The sequence below is a fragment of the Ambystoma mexicanum genome, chromosome 4q (assembly GCF_040938575.1).
Source record: "Ambystoma mexicanum isolate Mex_15411 chromosome 4q, UKY_AmexF1_1, whole genome shotgun sequence".
Taxonomy (NCBI): domain Eukaryota; kingdom Metazoa; phylum Chordata; class Amphibia; order Caudata; family Ambystomatidae; genus Ambystoma; species Ambystoma mexicanum.
The window spans coordinates 797,208,410-797,227,109 of NC_090928.1; the positions used below are offsets into that span (position 1 = coordinate 797,208,410).

General features: G+C 43.6%; 1 protein-coding gene across 2 annotated transcripts in view; it reads left to right on the forward strand.

Annotated features, from left to right (window-relative positions):
* ASB3 (ankyrin repeat and SOCS box containing 3) overlaps positions 1-16,622 on the forward strand; it is a 1,206,585-nt gene extending 1,189,963 nt beyond the window's left edge. For both annotated transcript variants that reach the window (XM_069608363.1, XM_069608362.1), the window contains exon 11: positions 16,244-16,622. In XM_069608363.1, the coding sequence (XP_069464464.1) occupies positions 16,244-16,407 (164 nt within the window). In that variant the 3' untranslated portion in view covers positions 16,408-16,622. The remainder of the gene's footprint in view (positions 1-16,243) is intronic.
* The last annotated feature ends 2,078 nt before the right edge of the window (positions 16,623-18,700 follow it).

The window sequence follows — 18,700 nt, forward strand, 5'->3', positions numbered from 1 at the left end:
CTTTGAGATTGATAACCTGAAGTGCAGAGGTTGTGCAATGGGAAGCAGTGTTTGTACAGGCTTTCCTCTGGGAGAGAGAGCCTCTCCTTACTGTGTGCCTTGTCCTAGTGGCTGGCAAGCACCGGAGGTCCCGATCGGCACAGGCTGCGGGAAACTGACTGAAGCAGTCAGTGGTGCAGAAAGAATCACAAGAAGCAGAACTGGCAGTGGCAGCGGCTCAAGTAGGCGTGTATAAAGAAACCGGTGAGTTTACCATTGTTAGGTAATCCTGGAACGCTCCGTAGTCGACCGATGGCTGCAAATAATTATTTTGAATGCCGAACTAATGTAAGAAAGTCATATTGCCGTAATAAGAACTTTGAAAGAGGACAAGAAAAGAAAGGTTATAATCATTATTGCCAAAGCCAAGAGTATTGCCAAGACAATGAGGGAGCAATATTGAAACAAGCTAACAACCTGGATTACCAAAGTAAAGAGGGGGCAATACTTCAGAAAGCACATAACCTGCATTGGCAGAATGACAAGTGAAAAAAGTGCAGAAAGAGTGTAACCATTATTCCCAGAGTGAGGAAGAGGCAATAATTAAGCAGGACATCAATAAGCATTGCCAAAGCCAAAGAGGGGCAAGTGTAACAAAGAGACATTGTCAGCAATTATTTGATGTGAAAGTCAGATGTGAAGGCAGAAAAACCCTCCTGGTAGGAAGTATCAAGAAGGAGAGGAGCATAACCTGCATTTCATTGCATGTGGCAAATAAAACTGTGGAACAAACATCACCAATGTGTAACGTCTTCCCGGAAGAAGTTGTGAATTTTGATGTTGTTGAAAGTCAGACTTCTCTAAATGTTTGAAGCAAACCTCACCACAGAGTACTTGTAGTAGTGTTAGGAGTTTTGTCCTGGCAGGTGAGTATACCAGGAAAGGCATTGTAAGTGGTAGTGCTAGCAGGTTAGTGCACCAGGAAGAAATCATTAAAGTACAACACTGCGGTTGGAGGTTGTGGAGAAGAAGGGGCAAGGCCACTAATGTGCATTATGAATTAGGGTGAAATCATCCTGACAAAACATTGTTGTTGATACAGAAGAATTGTGAAAGTATTTTTCTCAAGAAGAAGAGGTTGTGTTAAACAATAGACTACACGTGGAGAGATAAAGACTTTTGTTTGGTTCAACCTTTGTTAAAAGACTAGTAAAAGACTTTTGGAGTAAGAAGACCTTTATGATCAGAACTTGGCTACAAAAACAAATGTTCTTATTTATTTAGAACTTTTATTGGAAATCCTGCTTTCAATCTATGGAAGGGGTCCGACCCTGGTTACAAGGATACACATTTACTAGGTTTATGTTGAGCATAACTGTTATTTTGTGAAACCTGAATTGCCATATCATGCCTTTGTGAGTTTGATGTATGTATACGTGTGAGGTACAGATTCCTTTTGTTAGTGTTTTCCTTTAGTCTTAGTTTGATAGGCAAGGAAACCCTTTTTAGGATAGGGATAGTTGGGGATAAGTTAATAAAATGGCCAATTGTAAAAAACCTTTATCAAGTTGTCCACCTCACATTTCTGACCCTTCGCTCTGTTCCTGGCAAATATTGTATATAAAAAATAATTAATTAATCTTTTATTACGCGCTTAACACCAGAGTCCAGTCTGACCAGGATTCGAACCTGTATGGCTTTGTGCCCCTGAGCTATCTTACCGGCCCATATACCTAGAAGGAAAGGTGCCCATGGCAATCTCTCACTCATGCACCATTATCATGTCAGCGGAAAGTTCTATCGTGCAAATACCTTACTGTTTTTGTGTTTGATGTGTTAACATGATTTAGTAGGGGTTCACCTTCAGAGCACTGATTCACACCCCACAGTAGCACAAAGTTCACCTGATGGGCCCCACACTGTAGGTCTCCGCACACAGCCCTTATGCAAGTGTGAAGAGGTAGGTGAGGGGAAAGAGCACTTTCAGCTGAATAGCAGGTCTGAGCAAGCTGGTCCTGTTAGAGAGGATGAGTTTATTGAGAGGTGGCGATTGTTACTGTGTACAGTAAGGTATGCCTCCTTCCATCAAGCAGAATAGGTCCAATAACGGACAAAGATAAAGCCATTGTGCATAGTTACAACACCAGCAATGTTTCAGCCTCATTTGGCAGAGGTGGTGAATTCAGCAGATAAAAAAAAAAAAGAAAAAATGTATATGTACAAAGTGGTGATATGCCAGTAGTGTTTGCCTTCATTGGCATATTTACGCTCAATGTCATTCACAAGTAGAAAGCCACCAGACGTCAAATGCTTTCTTTGCAAGTGTGTTGAACCCCTGTCAAAGATAGGTTGTAGGGATAACTATTGCTGAAAAGTTGTTAAGGTGCTGATGAAAACTAGGAAATATTTAATTTCCATTGACTGAGCAAACATGGGATGGCCAGAGCAGAACTTTTTTAAACACACATTTGTATTCGTTTTCATCAAGAATAATATGGCATTCATAAGTAAGTCATAACAGAAACCCAATACAATGTAATAACATAGTTGCAGATAGTGAAATCTGTACATTTCCATTACCAGCATAGTACAATCAAGTTACAATGCCACTGTACCCATTTGTCCCACATTTTCCCAAATTATTTAGGACATCCACATGATGTATACATTCTCTCCTCCATTAACATGCACAATTCCACATCTGCATTCCATTTGGAGGTGGTGGAGAGTTGCTAACTCCTGTTGGGAAGGAACCAGGGTCCTCCCGAACCCTGAAGCGCTTTAGAGTTAGGCAAGTCCTCTTTAAGGCACTACACTGGACTAGGTGGGAGGAAGGGCACAGGGAAGGCTCTCTCATGCAAACATAATAACTACCTTCTTTAGTGCTTGCCTATGTCTGTGTATGTGATTGTCGAAATATAAGGCACAATTTAGCTGGATAGATTTGTAATGTCAGATTCTAGGCATTGTAAAATCATAGTGCTGTATATGAGTCAAATTCCCCCTCCTTCCCAGAAGGAATGCGGCCTATGGGATCTAAAATTGACCACAGGCGCTTAAGTGTGTGGTGTTCGTCTCCATGGCCAGCACGAACGGACTCACCAAGGGCCTGATTCACAGAAGTGTTTTATAATGGCGCAAACCCATAGGAAAACGCTCTGTCAATCAGGCCCCAGGTGTCCACCATCCGTCAAGGGTCCACGCAGGTTAAAAATAGGAATTACATGTTCTATGTGATAAAATGCAGAATGGGATAAATTATAAGAGTAAAGTGTGGAGGAAACTACAGGACCCAGATAACGTTAGCAGGAGGAGTGAAATATGGATAGAATGAATGAAAATTGTACATACAAATGTTTTAGTTTTTCCTTGGGCTAGGCCTCAAGGTTTGTAAACGTCTGCAGAGCTGCAGTGGGTTTTTGCATAGTTAGCTAAATGGAGGAAAGCATGAGCTACATTGTGTTTTTGCATAGCTAGCAAAATGTAGAACAGCATGCACTGACAAAACAGCTGACAACAAAGAAAGGCGGCTTTGGAGCATCACTATTATGGAAGAAGGGCGGATTTGGCTGAAGTCATGATCCAGCGCCAGTGACGTTACCATGGCAAGACAGGCCTATATAAACCCCTGCCTGAAACCACTTTGGCAGGAAGGAACGGGGCGGGGGACAGGAGAAGACCGTTCAGGCAGTAGAGTCCTTTGCTATCATCCTCATTGTGTAATATTATACTTGTTATTCTTACAAGATCACCATTTTGCCTTATTTCCCTAGAGGACTGTATTTATTCTGGTGTGAGTGTAATTAGGGACACCCTTACACTCCCCCAGTTCATAGAAATGTTTAGTTTGACTGTCATTCTAGCAATCAAGAGAAATAGCTTATCATATCTATTAAGAGGAGTCAAACCAAACACCCAGCAACAACAACAGAGCAGAACGCCTTAACCCTCTTTTGGAGCTACATGGACACCCTCTGGACTTAATATGTATCCAATTATGTCTAAAGTGGTAACATGACGTATGCATTTTTTCAACTTTGCATACAATTGATGTTTCTGCAAATGTTGAATGACCAATTCCCCTTGCAACATGTGTTCTACATTAGCCCCACGGTAGATCAATATATCATCAGTATACTCTATGGCATACACAGCCAAGGTTCCCCTGTGGAACTTCATCAGACAAATACTGGAAGGTGGTGGGGCAATGACAGGGCTACAGGGCATGGCCTAATACCCAAACAACCCAAAAAGGGTTTGGAACACCATCTTCTACTCATTGCCCTTCAAGGTAGTACCCCATGATACCCACCACGCAGTTATAGCTTTGTGTATATCATGCACACCAGATCTGGTAGTCACGATATAAGTGGCATGGCGAGCCTTTTCTTGATGGCTATGTTATTGATCACTTGTTGATCTATGTATGTATGTAGTTTGTTGGATTTTTTCATAACAAAAAAGAGGAGGAAACCCAATATGGAGTGATGTCTGAACCAATTGGCTAGGTTTTGCTGATAGATGTTTTCAGGTGTTTGTTTTCAGCCTCTGTTAATGGATAAATCTGCCTCTAAGGCAGCACTGCATTGTTCTTCATGTCAATCAGGTAGTGAAACAGCCTCTATGTGATTTCCGTGCACTCTGGCAGGCTTTTATACAGAGCTTTGACCTCGTTCATAATGCTCTTGAATCCCACTGAATGCCAAACTCGACTAGATAGTCGGCCAGGGTAGCCGGGTGGATTTAAGGCATCTTCTTCCAAACTGTGATCCTTGGGATTTGATGGCTACTGTTCTAAGTTCACATTCAACTTAAGGGCAAATCGAGGGATTTGCACATTGGCATCAAATGTCATGTCTTCTGGGGGATTAAGTCTAGACACTGTCACAGATGGCTTCACAAATACTGAGAGTAGCAGAGACGGTTGAAGGGTCTTTATTTGGTTTTTCAGGCTCTCTCTCTCTCATATAAAAAGCATAACTCTTCCCTAACCCAGGTATCCCTACACCCCAGGTTAGTATATACCACAGGGTTTACCATATGTTCTTATTTGTACTAGCGGTGAAGACCTAACGTCAAAACGCCTTATATGTCTTACCTCCCCAGGGACTCCCTTGACTGCCTCTACACTGTCCAGTTGTTAGCGATCTAAAAGAGTTATTAGGATTGTGCCTTTTAGAGACAATGATCGATTCAGTCTCCTTACTATTATCCCCACATACTCTTTTCCCTCTCACTTCTTGGTGTTCTCCTCTTACTACTCTCCTGCTTTAGACTCAACCCGCCTCTTGTCTCTCACTCTCTCTAAGTCTCGCCGTACTATTCTCTGTGCATGACACTTCTGCACCCTCCCCCAATACTACTCCTTCATCTTCCACACTACAACATCCTTCTCCATACTATGACTCCTTCATCCCTCCTTCACACTATGATACTCCCACCTTCACTTTACGACTCACTCTTCACACAACTACTTATCCCTCCTCCACAAAACTACTCTCTCCTCCATGGTACTACTACTTCCTCCTCCACACTACTTTTACACCACTACACCTTCTACTGAAACACCCTCCTTTCACACAATCGCTTCACATTCACTCCCTACACGCCCTCTCTTAAACACACTTCCCTCTATTTCAAGCACACTCACAGCACAGTACCACTTGCACTCACTAACAAATGCCTCGTTGCTGGACAATCTGCTCCACCATCCTTCCTCCTTTCGGTCTCTTGGTCTACCACTTTCACCATCCAAACAACCCACACTTTAGTGTTTCTTGGTGCCCCTCGTAACCCCATGCCTATACATTGATTTGTTCTCTGACCCTGGTCAAGCTGGCCGGGATCAGAGTTATAGTATGTTTCAAAATGGGGGTTCAACCCAGACCCTTTTCTCCACCTGGGGCTGTTGTGCTGCAATAATGGTGAGCTGCAAAGTGTTTGTGTTCGTTTTAGGGACCATGATACACTTCTCCTTAAGGCAAGCACAGTATGTTAAAGCATCTGCCACTGTGTTTGAAGCCCTTCATTGTCTAGTGGGACCACCCTACCATCCTCCTCTGGAATTCTGAGGTTAGCGTGCAGTGCATTGCTTCAGTGACTGCCATCTAGGAGCTCTGACTCCTTTCTCTGCTGCTTCACCTCCCACGGCACCATTTGTATATACCGCTCATTTACCAGTTCTGATGGGGAAACCGGTTCTCTGTCTCGCTCTCTCTCCGTTGGCTTTCTTTCTCTGCCGGCGTGTTCAGGAGTTTTCCGCATGGGACGTGCTGGTTCTCTGCATAGTGGGTGTTGTCCTTCCAAATGTGTGTTTTCTCTGAAATGAAAATAAATCACTCAGCCAGTATCTGGAATCATAGGCATGGGGTAAAGTATGCAATTTGGTGCTGCACATAAGCAAGCTGGCACATGGGGAAGAGAAAGCAGGAATTGCGGCCCTCCCAACTGTCACTGTCCCCCTCTGCAGTAAGACTGGCTCTGGATTCCTCCCTGGTACGCCTCCCATTCCAGGCTGAGAGGGTTTCCCATCCCCACTTGACAACACATGCTGCACCCTTCACGAATCCCACTGTTTATGTCTCTGCATTGTCTACGATGGGGAAGCATATTCTATACTTTGCACTAAAAGGGACCGAAAAAGGGGTCTCACGCCTGAGCATAACCTTGTCAATTATGTTCACACATTTGAAGGCTCAGGCAAGTCTATTGTATCTGGGGTATTTTCTGGGTTTTTTAAATTCTTTTTTGGGGGGTTCGCCTGCGCTTAAGGTTTTTTTGGGGGGTTTTGTGTTAGAACTGCTTCATAGATAAAAAAAAACAATTTTATTCCATTTCTCTATCCACAGGATTTCAAAAAATATATATAGGTCTTTTGTATTTCTGTCCAACAAAAAGTCCCTTTGAAGTTTCGCTTCTTTGGGGTAAATCTGTGTCCTGTGTTTATGTGTCTCAGAACGCAGTGTTGGATAAAGCCATAGTATTTTATTCAGCTCTCCTGTATACTATGAACCATTCTTCCTATTTTCCTTTAGGGGACTTAGTTCAGAGTGGAGTGTCCTTGTGTTGTTTTCTTCAAGAGGATCATAATCCAAACTTCCACTGAGTTTCCAGAAAGTCACTCATCTGGTACGTTTGGAAAAAAGCCTACCGGTTTCAGTGGTGTTACCAAATTGCAACCACTTTCATCAGGGCTAAACAAACACTCATTATATGATGTGTCTTTTTCATGATTTACTGATTTAGTTTGGATTGAGACAGGAGATCCCACCTGCAGATGGAGAGAGTGGGATGAGGGGAAGGGGCAAAAGACATATACAGAGTTGCAAGTATTGCAAGTTTGATCTACAAATTCAGGAAAACCAAGAGGGCATTGCCCCACAGTCTCCTATGGTGATGTCTTACCCAGTAGTGAAGATCCCCATTGGTGTCAATCAGAGTGGTGAGGAAGCATGTGCACATCACTTCCTAAGATGGCATTGGGCTATTGGTATGCCGGGAACCTAAAGTGAGAAGTATATGATTAGCGTCTCACTTTTGGAGGGTAACACATGTCTAAGCAATTTTTTACATTTGTGAATAGAGAGTGCTAACATGAATAGGTCAATTCCAAACAGAATTGGCCTGTGGCGTATTTTAACGCAAGAGACTCCGGAGCATAGACACAAAACATCAGGTTATTAAGGGCTATTTAATACAGGTTCTAAGTTCGAAGATCAAAGTGGCAGGGATTACTACTCTGAGACTAGGCTGCGTATAGATAGAGCACGCTGAACCTGGACCGCGTTTTGAATCACGGTCAGATTCAGTGTCATCTGGCGTGGGTCTGAGATCATGTGAAACTTCAAAACAAACGAGGATGAACAGAAAAAGCAGCCTACCTCGCGTTCAAATCCAAAAGTCCCCCGGAGCCGTAACTTTTCAAGATCCGAAGTGAAAACGTATACCAGTTACTGCCATGTGTGCATGTTGCCGGAATGATCAAGCATTATGGTCCACCATTGGAGTAGACACAGAAAACGGACTACTGAGTGTAATGTAGTTCGGTGCCATATTTGAGGTGAAAAAGTATTTTGAATGGCACCCTTAGGTGTTGGTAGAAAGGTCAAAGAGACATAAAAAGAGGCGTAGGCCTACCCCCTAACCAGATGAAATAGCCCTCATGTTATCTGAGTGGCGGGGTATGCAAAAGTGCAATTGATGTGTCCTAGGATGGTATTCAAAACCAGGGCTGGCGGTGTGATTGACTTCATCTGATAATCACGGTGAAGTGTAATAACTTTACAGAAAAATATTACAGAAAGATATTGAGTATAAGGTTACCAAAGTGTACAGACAAGTGCATTCATCACTTTGTAAATGCATAAGCATACAGGTAAAAACAGACAGAGAGCTCCAATCCATAAAGTGTCTCGGGGGTTGCCCTGGCTAGCCATTGGTTTTGTCATTATGTATATTCATTCAGGCGCCCTGTGTTCAGAGTGAAATTCCCGAATGTGTAACACCCAGGGCAAATCATGTCTATGCAAGCATTCTATAGACAGTAGTGTACACAGGGAAGTATGATGAACACATACACGTATAGTTACACAATGCGTCTCAAAATGGATGACATCACAATATATCAATGTAAACAAACATGTAAACAAAAATGTCAGATAATGTGGAAACAAGAATGTACATGTGCAATCAAGGACATTCATGGAATCTAAATTTACAGAGTTGCCAAAGTCTGCCAGCTTGTTGGTTCATTCAGGCCCATAGTATCTGTTTTTAGGTGGAATTTCCAAAGTTGTTCTCTTCTCTGAAGAGCAAATTGTGTATATTTCCTTTTGGAATATTAATTTTCTCAATGATTGTGGTGCGGTGTCCGAGCAGTGTGTCAGGTGAGACTCTGAGAGGACAGACTGTTCCTGAATTGCTCTTCCCTCGTTGAACTCTGCCTAAATCCAGCCTCTAGACTCGCTACAGACTTGCCACAGTCCGCTTTCTATCACATTGATCTCGCCGTTCATCCTTCATCTACACCGCCCATGTGCGGAGCACTGCGCGGTGTGCGAGCAGTGTGTCAGGTGTCCAGTGTCCGGAGGCCGGAAGTCCAGAGGCCTGCTGCTATATCTCTGCATCTACCCATCCGTCGTCAGGATCGACCTTCTAAACTTCAAGTAAGAACCTTGCAATCCCCCTTTCCCCACTGCCCCTCCTGGGCAACTCCCTCTCCAGCATCCCCCTTATCCCCGCTCCTATTCCTGCTCATTCTGCTCACCCGAAGCACCATCACGCAAAACTCTCAACAAACTCCTTGCAGGCAAAAATTCAAAAAGATGCCCCCCCTCTCACCGTGCAACGAACAGCTGACAGCTGCAAGAGCATAGCTGGGCCCACGCTGCTTGAGGAGCAACAAATCCGTGACCGAAGCTGGGACTGAAAGGGGTAAAACACCTCCAGGCCCAGCCCAATTATTGGACCATTCCCAAACAGCCTCTGAGTCCCCACCACGGCATCTACCAGCTTCTCCTCAAACCCTGAGTCTTAACACCCTACGGACTCCCGTGGAGGGAGAGGAGAGAACCTCAGAAAGAACACAGCCGATCCAGTTCGAATCACCTTAAATCGGGGCACCCGGCCCACCTACCGCACTGGCGAGTGGCGCCCCGCCTGAGCCTGTCGAAGGACAGACTCGGCTGGAGCCTGTCGGACCGGGACCCCCCAAAGCACTCAAGGCCATGGGTGCACCCACAACTGCCAGCGTCAATGAAACGCCTCCCTCAACTCTCAACATGGATCCACCCAATCAGGCCAGGCCATCACAAAGCACCAGCTTCATGACTGGGCTCCTGACAACAGCACAAGTTCATAATAACCCACAAGCAAGAGCTGGTTCCACACTACTAAAGGCCAGCTTCCTAATACCAAAAACCACCCCACATCCATTAATAAGGATCAGCTCGTCAGACTCATCGGACTCAGACCAGAAAGAAGAACGTGCACTCCAGGACTCACTGACCGCTGCTGAAGCAGCACTCTGCAAAGACTCTGAAAACCAGAGTAATCATCCTTCCACCACAGCCAGCGGGGACAGTGACAAGGCAACTACGACGCCTCCTGCAACAACCGCCTCCCCGACTCTGAAAATAAATTCTAACCCGCTGACAAGGAAATCAATGAAAACAAACACAAACACCATCAAAGGCGAGACAAACCCAAGGCCAAGTTCAGCAAATACCAAAGGAAGTCCGAAATCGCTGAAGGTATCAAAGTCAACAACAAACAGACCCCAAACGAAAAACAATGTAAGACCCGCATCAAACCTTTGGGAGGGTCTAGAAGCATCTCCACACCACTGATCTCATCTTCCTTAAAAGAATACTTCATCAAGCAGCACAAAAGGAAACTCGACTGCGACCCAGAACTATCGGACACGGAGATCCTAGAGGCGATTCAGGAGACCCTGCCCACATTCAAATCTCGTAAAACAGATCAAACTGGAACCCATGCCATCAACACCAACTTACTTCACCTACGAAAACTCAAGTTCCATCAAAGGCACCGGAAACGGAGACCATGGGAGATAAACTTGCTACATCACCTGGGACATTAGCAACGAAGCCTGCACTCGTAAAGGCTGTAGTGACTGGCAACCCGATAATGGCGAAAGAAAGACCACAGCCACGCTTAAGCCCGGGTGAAATTCTCTCGCCAGACAACACCGTTCCATCACCATCACAAATCACAGTCCCCAAAGATTATGCCCAAACAAATGGACGCCTGGCATGGACAATCCCACACTTACTGGGTAGAGACAATGGACACCTATCGAGAACACCCGACGATTCCCAGGCCCCAAAGACAGGCGAGACGCCCACAGTTCGCCATGGAGAGGCAGTCCACTTACCGGAAAAAACATTACCAGACAGATATCCTCAACACGGGGGGCCAGCCTCTGCACAAACGCCAGCAAAAACCAGTCGATTGAGCGAAATTCCATCGTCCACTCAAAAGGACTCTCCCACTAAAAAACCGGACCTTCTCTCATTAATTAGTGGAACTCTCGCAGGCCTTTGACAAGGTCGATCGCAGTAAACTGTGGTCCAAACTAAATGCCCTCTGGCAATACTGGACCCGATTATGGCATAACACACAAAACATCACTCCGTGTTCGCCTCAACCACAAAGGCCTGCTCTCGGTCAGTATCCACTCGGAGAGAGGGGTCAAACAAGGATGCACGCTTGCCCCAGCCTTGTTCTTCGCGTTTCTTGGAGACTTTCAAAACTCAGAAAATAACATCCGATCCTTTCCACCAAAAATAGGCCAGACCTGCGTGTCCAGACTATGGTATGCTGACGACCTGATCCTATTGGACCAGACCAAAATCGGACTTCAACGCCAATTAACTTGCTTAGCAGAATACATGAAAGAAAACAACCTCGAAATAAACCAATCCAAAACCAAGGTGGTCCTCCTCTCCAAATCTGCAAATAACGAAGAAGGAAAAAACAGGGAAGGCCACACCTGGTACCTGGATAATGTCAAGATCGAAGTGGTCAAAGAGTACAAGTACCTTGGCATCTGGATCGACGACTCGTCGAAAGAAACCACAATGCAAAAATGTCTATGGGACAAAATAAGAAACCTTGCAGCCCAGACAAGAGAAGTAGACAAAACATTTGGCACATTTTCATTATCTCCAGCCATACAATTCTACAAGTCAAATGTCATCCCGACCATGACATACGCAATGAATGCCTCCTGAACCATGCCTGCATCAGTCTGGTTGTGGCTACTTGTGGAAATCGGTCCTTGGCCTTCCGAAATCAACCTCCATGGCTGCAATCCGGCGCAAACTGGGCCTCCTCTCCCTAGCGGCAGTAGTGGACAAGAGCACTATGCAACTGTACAGGAAGACTCTACAAACCGACTCTATCCCAGTGTACCAAGTCATCGCGGCAGAAATCAAAAACGGGACCTGTAAACCACTGAACAACTGGGTAAAAACTCTTCAAGGAAAACTCGAAGAACTTGCCTGTACAGAAGGACAGCTCATCTGCAATCCGGCAAGAGTGTCAACCAAGATTGAACTCCAAGACTGGATCACCACAAACGACAAAGTTCTCGAAAACAAGCTACTATCGCACTTGCCGCCAGTATACAATAAGCTAAGAAAACCACTAAAGTACTGTGAAAAATTTCCAAATAAAACGTTACGAAAGCTCTTTATGAGAGCTCGACTAAACCTATTGCACACCAGGGAAGTTCTAACCATCAGACGACTGGCAACATCTAGTCTCTGCCGTCTTTGCGATAACCAAAGAGCAACCATAAACAATAAGTCATCTCCTCACGACCTGCCCAGAATTGACCAAGGAGAGAGAAGCTTACATCTCACCACTTATTCCCTATCCTTTGGCGACAGACGAAGCAATGGTTTGGACTCGGTTAATATCCGGAGACTCCTCAAGATGGACAATGGCATCTGCCAAATTCCTGGATGCAGCTTTAAAGAAAATCAGCACCCCTGCAGCAGTACCAGACCAAACATAAGTCATAACCGCCCAAATCACACTCCACGCCGCGACTCTTCTTCGCCTAAGTGGTGAGGTGATTGCCAGAAAACAGAACTCACAAAGACCACAAGACAACTTGCAAAAAACCTTTTAATTGTTTAAAAGACGAGTAAAAAAAATAAATAATTATTGTCCATTTAAAGTCATTTGCGCCATGTTGGTTTTCTATAAAATGGGTTACCATTGGTGCAGTCAGTTTCTTGGTGCGAATGCACAACCGATCTTCCGACAATCTAGTTTTTATGGGTTGAGTGGTCATACCCACATATCGCATTCCGCAAGGGCAGGTGATTAGATATACAACATTCTTGCTGCTACAGTTTGTGAAACTCTGCTGGAGCCATGGGTAATGCCATCCGATGTCTATTGATGTAGTTCTGGTTGTTCCCATGCATGCACTGCATGACCCACATGGTGCATGCCCTGTGGGTTTTGTCTGGTTCCACAAGGTATTACTACTAGGATTTCTTGGTTTCTTGTAGGTATGGACTAAGGAGTCTCGTAGGTTCTTCCCTCTTTTGATCGCAAATCTTGGTTTTTCTAGGCTTGATTCACCTACATTGAGGAGAGGCCAGAGTTTCAACACTTCCTTCTTCATCTTGTTTGTTAGAGGCGAAAAGCTAAATATCGCAGTGATTTTTTCTTGTTCTTTTTGTTTAGTGTGCTGTTCCAAGGTGGTGTCTCTGGGAATATTTGTTGCTCTCTTTCTTGCCTGCTTGATAGTACGTTTAGGGTAACAACGGTTCCAGAGTTTGCAGGCAAGTTGTCCTGATTGTTTTTCATGATCCCAAAGGGATGAACAGTTTCTCTGATACCTCAAAAATTGTCCAACCAGTAGATTATTCCTCAAGCTTGATAGATGATAGCTTGTATAGGTAAGAAGGGAATTTCTATCCGTTGTCTTGTTGTATACCATGGTAGATACTTGATTATTTGATCTAGGAAGTGAATGGATGTTTGGCTATGATTTTTGGAAAAGGTGAGAAAAGAATTTTGTTCGTTGAGCCAAAGCATGAAGGATTTAAGTTTTTGTTCATTCCCTTGGAAAATCATGAGGATATCATCGATGTATCTTGTCCAGAGCTTTATGTGTGCCGCCCAAGGGTTGTTGATATGATAGTTTTCTCCTCAGCCACATACAAATTTGCCAGGCTTGGCGGGAAGGTTGCGCCCATCGCTGTGCCTGATATTTGTTCAAAAACATGGTTTCGTACATGAAATAGTTCTTTGTTAGCGCAATCTCTGCAAGTTGCATGATTAGATGAATCAGTGTTTCAATGGGAGGGACTGAGTCTCTAAGGACCTTTTCTATGACTTGTAGGGTCGCCATCTGCAGGATCTTTGTATATAGCGACTCGATGTCCAAAGTATCAAGTAATTGTCTTTGATTCAATAGGTAGATCTCTTAGTATGCAGAGGACTGCAATAGTATATTTTACCCCAAAGAAGCAAACTTCAAAGGGACTTTTTGTTGGACAGAAATACAAAAGAACTATATATATTTTTTTAGACCCTGTGGATAGAGACATGGAATAACATTGTTTTTTTAATCTATGAAGCAGTTTTAAGAACACAGAATCCCCCAAAAAAACCTTAAGAGGAGGGCGAACCCCCCAAAAAAAAGAATTAAAAAAAAACAAAAAATACCCCAGATACAATAGACTTGCCTGAGTCTTCAAATGGATGCATATTCTATGTCAGTGACATTTCCTGTGTCTCCTGACTCAACCATGATGCTCACATGCACTACTCTGGCTGAGGACTGTAATTTACTGGGCAATGTCGATTGTGGGGCTACAGTCTGAAACATTTTTACTATGTGATGCTGAGCTTCTGCAATTACATTTGGCAGAGGAGTCAGCCCCTCCTATGGTGCTACCTTGTTTCGCAGCAGAATTGCTTTGGACTTATTATTGCAGTCACATCCATATTGACAAACCTTTCAACAGTAGAGATATAGCTTCTGTTTCCTTGTCTTCCCAGTAAAGGTTCTCTAACTCCCACTACCTGCAATGGTTCATTTTCTTTGAGCTTTATCAGTGGTCTAGAGTTCCTTCTCTGCGTTTAATGTGTTATCGCTGTCTGTGATTTAATTACCTTGCACGAGTGATCATGACCTTAGATGTATTGGGCTGAGAGGGCCTCCTGTGCTATGAGGTTGTTCAGGACATCCTATATCCCCTGGTCGAATGGAGGCATTCTCATCTCCATGAGCCACTCGCATTAATAAAAAAGTGATTAAAATGGGTTACACAAGTTATTGGATTTTTACTCACTTTTTGTTCAGTTAATTATTGTAGATCGACTGCCAAGAGAGTGGTTCACATGTGAAAAACCCTTCTAAATTCTTTATTAAATTTCATCGTTATTCTGAATCGGTTCATCCTGCTGGATCAATGGTGTTACCATTGCTGCAGCATCCACTGAAAGATAGGATGTTAAAAAGCAGTACGGGCTTGGATGGTGCCAAACACAGTAGATCTAATGACGAAGCATAACTGATACTGAGTGAGAAATTTGTATTATTTCTTTGGGCCTTTGTGACTTCATTCAGGCACTGTTAATGGAATACCTAGTTTGTCATTTGCATGTTCACTCGGGAGGATTGTGGTGGTGAGGATCTGGAGCCTGGGGAGGTTCACAAAGCCATTCTGCTCAGTTTGAACAAGGCCTATGGTTCTGAATTCAGCCAGGCCATTGATGAAATATTGGTGATTATTGAAAGCAGATTGCTAGATTATATTTCTCTACTCAGCGACATTTTACCATACACTTTAATTATTTAAAATCATAATCTGTCAATCTATGAACAAGACAGTGGACGTCTATACATGTACAACATAGCAATCCCTGTCATTCCAGTTGTGCGTATGGCAACAAGGTCAGAACCTATGCAACCTTTTGAAGACCAATATGTCACCTTCTGCTCTGTGTCGGGGAGATGCTAACTTCAAGCAGAAGTTCAAGGGCCATCCACCTCAATCTCCAAAAAGCTCCTAAAGGTGTGCATGACCTAGCTAGTCAATGCCCTTTTCCCCAGCTGGCTGGTACCCTGCCTGTGCAATGCAGTGACCATAAACTATAGAAATGCCATGTGCCAAGTGTCCTTGACTAATCATGGCTGTCTCTGACCACCCTATAGTCCTTTCTTCCTTTCTTTGTAACTTGTCCTACAAATCTGCATTTTTTAGCCCAGAAATCTTTGATGTGCCTTATGGAAAATTACATCATTAGGACTTCCTGAAACTTCCTCACAGACGTTTTTGCAATAGTTTTTGGCAGCAGTGTATACTTATTTGAAAGAACACAACATTTAAGTAGCAATTAAGTAATAGTATGGATCCATCTTCTTTTGTTGCTTAGGCTGGTACACCACCATTTTATGGACTTGGTAGAAGGATTGATATCTGTTTTTGTCCAACCCACCACAATTATAATTGGAAAATGAGACTGTGAGCCGTGCAACTGCTATCTATGACAAAGACTTCAACTTCTACCTCTTGATAGAGAAAGGTCAATTAACTGAGGTGGAAAACGGACACTAACGAAACAGTTGTATAAACTTGAGAAAGACTAGCCAACTTAATGACAAAAATGTTTACATACATGTAAATGGGTCAAGGACTGGCTCCTGAGGTTGTGTATGCTAGTAGGATCACCTGAAGTACATGTTTAACAGTTTTTGTTTTTGTTTATGCAGGAACAATACCATCTCTGTCCCACCATTGTCGTCTTAAAATAAGGACCCTTTTAAAAAGTGAACATCTGCGAGCCGACCAATACATCCGCCAGTTGCCACTGCCCACTTGTTTGCAAGACTTTTTACTCTACATGGGCATCCTAAGAACATATGGCATTTCCTAAATTGGAAGTATCACGAATAGAAGAATAAGACTCCTCACCTGTTTCGGAGTTCAGAAAAATCAGGATTTCTTTGGCAATGCCATTGATAAGAGTGCAGCTAAAGGTCCTCACATGAAAATTATACAGTTTGTATATATGCTCACTTCCTTATGTTTGCAGAAAACACATGCCCTTGACCAAATAAACTTTTAGTAGTTTGCATTATATTACCTTGACCAGTAAAGTGTCTGTATTTGTTTTTTAAAAGTGGAAGACTTGAAAGTTGAAAGATAAACTACTTGTACATGAAAGGAGATGTTAATAATGCTAGCAGTTTTTGATCTGTTGGTGAGTGTCTTCTTTCAAATTTCACAATGAAGAGCTTTGTTCCATTATTACGTGTGAAAAGAACATGTGAAATAAATGTTAGATTCCGTTCTCTTAATATTTTAGCTGTTTAAATACATGCCTGTATGGTATACTGTATCTAGGTTATCCTTATCTAAAGACAGTGACACTTTCAACATTCTTAGATTTTGCAAGTTACAGGTAAAGGCCCAATTACTTACCAGTAATTTTCAGTATGCCATGCCCTGGTCTTCCTTGTGAGAGTCCTTACAAATATGGGGCCCGCATTCCAAGACAGTGTTTATCAAATCACCTGTCTCATACTTTCAAGTAGGGTCTAGTAGTACCAATCTGGCTCAAGACAGAGCAGGGAGGAGGGAAAATAGGAATGTGATGTGGCAGCGTAGAACTTGGTGTAATGAAAATGACTTGTAAGTAATTAGGACTATTACTCTCTCATCACAGTCCTGACACATGTGAGATTGTACCAAGTAAATTCCTTATATGAATAAACATTGCAAAGATAATGAAACCCCTGCTAAACCAGTGATTTATTCAGAAAGCCAAAAACTGCCAAACCAAAAGCTGCTGGTAATGTGTCTATGACAAGAAAATGATAGTACCGGGTAAACATGTTGGATACAGCACATGCTGCTTGGCATATTTCTTGAATGAAAGCCCTCCAATTTTTAGCCCTGGAAGCTTTCACTTGCCAAGTTTACCTGTCCTAGATTAGGTTCAGCAAAGGCTTTCATAGGAAGTGGACATAGCCTGTCTGATCAACTTGTAAAGAGTTGGCAGGAAAGCTGTAGGTCTCTGCTCAGAAGTTCCAAATGTAACAAACGGGGAATCCACCTGTCAAAATAACCGAGTGCGGTTATGGTATATGGGGACAGCCCAAGCACTGGAGTCCCTAAGGGCGGTTTTCCTGGCAACATTGTGAGAATGATCTCTTGGAGTTTGTGAAATGTATGCACCACTTTCAGTCTAAATGAGAGAGGTAAAAGCACATCCACCTTATCGTCAAAGAGATGTACCTAAGGCTCTTGGCACAGTATTGCTCTCAATTATTATTATTTTTTAATATGTTTATTTTAAACCAAGGCAGGAAAACAAATATAGTTATACATTAATTCAACATTTCAGCCAAGTTCTTCCCTCCTTCTATCCCCCGCTGTGAATGCCGGCCCGGCTAAGAGTCCCAGGAGTTGGGGTTTTTCCCACCTCCTTTTTATCCCTCGTCCCCCTCATTCGGTGTATCCCCGCTGTATAGAATCCTCCTGGCCTGTTGGGATTTGTACGTGAGGGCCGGAAATTTTAGGTCATAGTCACGAAATGGGCTCCAAATGTTCTGGAAACGGCGTAGAAGCCCTGCCTTAGCCGCCGTTACCTTCTCCGCGATAAGAATATCCCATAGTTTGACCCACCAAAGGGGCCTTCCTTAGATTTCCATGAACGGGCAATAGTTTTCTTCTTGCTAGAAGGCATTGGGACAACAGCTTGGCTTTGGCTCCCGACCTTCAGTAAATTCCAGGGACCGGAGCACCTAGCAGGATAGGTTCAGGCTCCAGTGGAAGCACCGTTTGAGTGATTCCTTCAATGATATCTAAATATTGCATCCAAAATTGTTGGGCTTTTGGGCATGTCCACCACATGTGAAGGAAGGACCCCGGGTGTCCTCATTGTCTCCAACATGCCGGGTCAAGAGTTTGGTTCATGTGGTGGAGCCTCAGGCGGGGTAGTACCAGCGCAGAAGTATTTTGTAGGCACGTTCCCTGTTGGTGACGCAGGCTGATGATGAGTGGGCCCAAGTCCATATGTCCACCCAAGTCTGATCCTCTATGGGGTGTCCTAGGTCTGCCTCCCATTGTGCCATGCAGCAAGTTTTGGAGGTGAGGAAATCTCCCTGAAAGTGTTTGTATAGAGCAGAGATCTTACCTCGGGCCAGAAGATCCATCAGGGTTAG